Source organism: Vanacampus margaritifer, chromosome 2 (genome assembly GCF_051991255.1).
Source record: "Vanacampus margaritifer isolate UIUO_Vmar chromosome 2, RoL_Vmar_1.0, whole genome shotgun sequence".
NCBI classification, from domain to species: domain Eukaryota; kingdom Metazoa; phylum Chordata; class Actinopteri; order Syngnathiformes; family Syngnathidae; genus Vanacampus; species Vanacampus margaritifer.
The window spans coordinates 32420915-32424612 of record NC_135433.1 but is presented as its reverse complement, the minus strand read 5'-3'; the positions used below and the strand labels follow the sequence as shown (position 1 = coordinate 32424612).

The window sequence follows — 3698 nt, the reverse complement described above, 5'->3', positions numbered from 1 at the left end:
TAAAGAGGTGCTTTCAGGACCCCCGAGGGACTACCGGGTTTAGTGATGAAAATGAGCGGGAGAAACAAACAAACACACACGTTTTCTCATGTGTTGCGTCACCCAAACCATCCGTTAAATAAAACAAATCACTGTTTCATTTTGTTGTTTTGTTTTTTCGACGACTTTGAAATATTTTTGCAGAAGAAAAAAAAACATGACACACAATGAATATTTCCCGGAAAAAAAACATCCACGTGAATGAGTGCAGTGTCCAATTGTGATAGCTTTGCTGTTGTTAATTGTATTTATTTTCTGCGGGAAATGTTTCAAATATCATTTTGAAATGTGTCAAATTACAGTATGATATAAATAAATAGATACACAATATAACCTAGCTAGTATGTTTACAATTCAAGATGTTTATTGAGCATAATAGATTACATGGTAGTGTATATTTGTGTATTTTAAATAATTATAAATATATATTTGTCAGCATCAGCTATGCAATTAAAATTACAATACAAACCATGTTACATATGCATAATGACACAATTTGGTTTAAATTTTTTAAATGGCAGAAGTAAAGCAAAAAAAATAGTTTTTTTTAAACGAACAAAATATAGGCCTAAATGTTACATTTGAAATGAATTAAATATTCAATGGAAATATTAACATAAAATAGGCCTTCACATGCAAAATAGCCTTATAACAAGTGGCAGATGTCACGTCACTTTTTGCCACTCGAAAAAACAGCGGAAAGTTAAAATCAGTTTTTGGGGAGGGTGTTTTGTAACTTTCGTCAAATTAAATTAAAAAACAACAACAATAATGTGGACCTAAAATTAAATCTAGATGTCAGTTCACTTCTTTTTTTTTTAATCACCAACTATAAGTAGAACTTTATTTAATAAGACTTTTTATGGGGGTGTTTCTATTAGTTTGTATAAATGTTGACCCAAATAATAATGATAATAATAATAATACTGATAATAATAATAATAATAATAATAATAATCAGCTCATTTCTGCAAAAAGTATTTGAGCTAAATTTGTGTCACGATCTCAAGCATTTTGGAGTTTGCATTTGAACACGAAAAATAGTTAGTGGAAGATTTAAAAATGTAACAAGACAATTACCTTTAGTTGTGATGCGAAGTACAGACTGAGAAGATTGCTCTGCACAGTCTGGCCCCAATCCAACAAGTCCCTGCACTCATCCAAGCGCTGCAGGGATTGAGCCTGCCTAGAATTTGCCCAAAAGGGGAAAAAAATAAAATATAATGTTTGCATTCCCCTCCAAATAATTCGATAAAAAAAATCCCTTTTGATTCCCCTCGTATCATGTAATCATTTAATTGTGGTCAATGACAAGCTCATCACAGAACATGACTGCACGAAGGTTTCGATCCATTACAAGTTGGCACATAGCCACCCCCAAAATGACACCATTTGTGTCATAATTCATACCCCCCCCCCAAAAAAAAAACAAAAAACATGTCATTGCATATTAATGGGGATCCCTTTTTAAGGCATGTGACACGTGATAATAACAACAATAATAAACCCTCTCAAGCCAATAAATGACAACAATAACAAAATCTTTCACATGATAACACTGTTTGGAAATATACAATAATTATATCATATATTATTCACTTTCAATAAATAGGCTCAAATAAATAAATTAATTCCACCTGATGAAAACACAATTACTCAAGCACGTGTATTTTTAATTGTTTTGTACTCCCATGGGAACAATTTACCGGTAGATGTCATGTTGTAATGTTATTTTTGAACGATTGCCTTGCATAGCGTCATTCCCATTTTATTGCTCAATCCAAATTCATTCCCCAAACCACATTAAAATCCATACAAATATGCGTCTGCAACGAATTATGTTGCCATTTCGGACATTTCGTAAGGGACACCTGTGTGCAAATGTTAATTTGTTGTGCTTCAGCGTCAAAGTACAGACTTTTGAAAGAGTTTAGCTATGCGGAAAAGAAGAAGCATTTTTGTGTGTAGTTTCTTGATCTTAATTGTGGTAAGAGGCGTTGATCTCTCCCTGCGCTTGAAAGGACTGGCCACGGACGTGCAGGTCGTACGGGTAGCGGCCCTCCGGGGCCACCCTGTACATGCTTCCGTGCGCGTGCGCCAGGGCCGCGCGTCCGGGAGCGCCACAGTAGCGCACCCCGTAGTGGTGCCCCGCCTTGCCGTAGTCCGGCGGCTCGTCGTGCTTGAACGAGAAAATGCCGTTCAGGTTGACGGGCGGGCTCAGCTGGCTCTCGAAGTGCGGGCTGCCGCCCTCCGGGGACCCGTAGGACGGCTCGTAGGCGCCCGAGTAGCCGTAGTGGCGGAAGGGCTTGGCCGGGTCCGACGGGCCGGAGCCGCCGTGCCCGCCGGCGGCGCTCACCTCGGAGCCAGGGTAGGCGGACGAGGAGTAGAGCGGGTCGTAGGGAGGCCGCCCGGAGAAGACCACCTCCCCGTTGTGGTCGGTGAGGAAGTTCCGGGCGTTGAGCTGCAGACAGCCCGCCACGAGGTTGGTGGTGGGCTGCGATAATCCTTTGCAGAGGGTCTGCACAAACGCCAGCAGGTCGGGTCTTTTCCCGGCGCTGAGGGTCTCGGACAAAGCCCAGATGTAGTTCTTGGCAAGGCGCAGAGTCTCGATTTTGGACAGCTTCTGCGTTTTGGAGTAGCAGGGCACCACTTTGCGCAGGCTCTCCAAGGCGGCGTTGAGGCCGTGCATGCGGCTCCTCTCGCGGGCGTTGGCCTCGTGCCGTCGCACCCTGGAGCGGTCGTGCGGCTCCTTGCTGGCCTTCTTCTTCCGGGGCCCGCGCTTCTTGTGCAGCAGGAGGCCGCCGGCGTCGTCGTCCTGCTCGTAGTCCCGATCCGAGGAGGCGGCGTCGTCCCCGGCGGACCTGCAGGGCTCGTCGTCGTCTTCGTCGGCGTCGTGCAGGTGCTGGGGCGGGCGAGGGGAGGCTCGGTCCTCGGGGGCACCTCCGCGTGGGTAACCGGCGCCGAAGCGTGGCTCACACATCGCGTGCGCGTCGTCGAATGGCAGAGTCAACATAGTTCCTGGAAAACAGGAAAAACACTTTTAAAAAGTGCTTCAAAGGTTTTGACTTCTTTATCCTGTAAATGCACCCCCGAGAGAACTTATTGGCGGGCATCTTCACACCTCTAAATGCACTCAAACTCTATTTTTTAGTTTCACATAAAAAGACAACTCACCATGCAGGGAGGGGGGTCAGCGTGTATCCTGCATGTTCTCAAACCTCGGCTCCTGCGCCCCCCAAAAAGATGCCAACAATAATGACAAGAGCACTCAGCCTTCCTCTCTCCTCTTCTGCTCCTCCTCCTCGTCGTCGTCTTCTTGCAGGACTGTCTGCCACTCGTGCCAGCAGCCGGTATGCATGGCGGTGGCGGTGGCGGTGGCGGTGGCGGTGCCATCTGCCGCTGACGTCTCATGGCAGCCAGGACCACGTGCTCAGCGGCTCTCTGGGGACCCTCTTGCACGGCGCAGAACGGGAGAGGGAAGATAACAAGCATGAGGCGAGCAGAATCAAGATTTCATGCATGTGTGCCTTGTCAACAGGTATGCTGGTAGGTTTGTTCATGCATGTTAATGTGAAAAATCAACTTTTACAGGAGAGTGAAGCACCTTGGGAATGCAATTCTTCCCACTTTTTTGGGGGTTAATATTTAAAAGTGAAGTA

At 45.3% G+C, this 3698-nt stretch overlaps 1 protein-coding gene across 1 annotated transcript; it reads right to left on the bottom strand.

The window, feature by feature from the left end:
• Positions 1–545: 545 nt before the first annotated feature.
• neurod6b (neuronal differentiation 6b) lies at positions 546–3415 on the bottom strand. The gene is made up of 2 exons (XM_077557989.1): positions 3214–3415; positions 546–3057 (listed from the first exon to the last, which is right to left on the bottom strand). The coding sequence occupies exon 2, from the start codon at positions 3050–3052 to the stop codon at positions 2018–2020; it is 1035 nt and encodes a 344-aa protein (XP_077414115.1). The 5' UTR covers positions 3053–3057; positions 3214–3415; the 3' UTR covers positions 546–2017.
• Between the last annotated feature and the right edge of the window lie 283 nt (positions 3416–3698).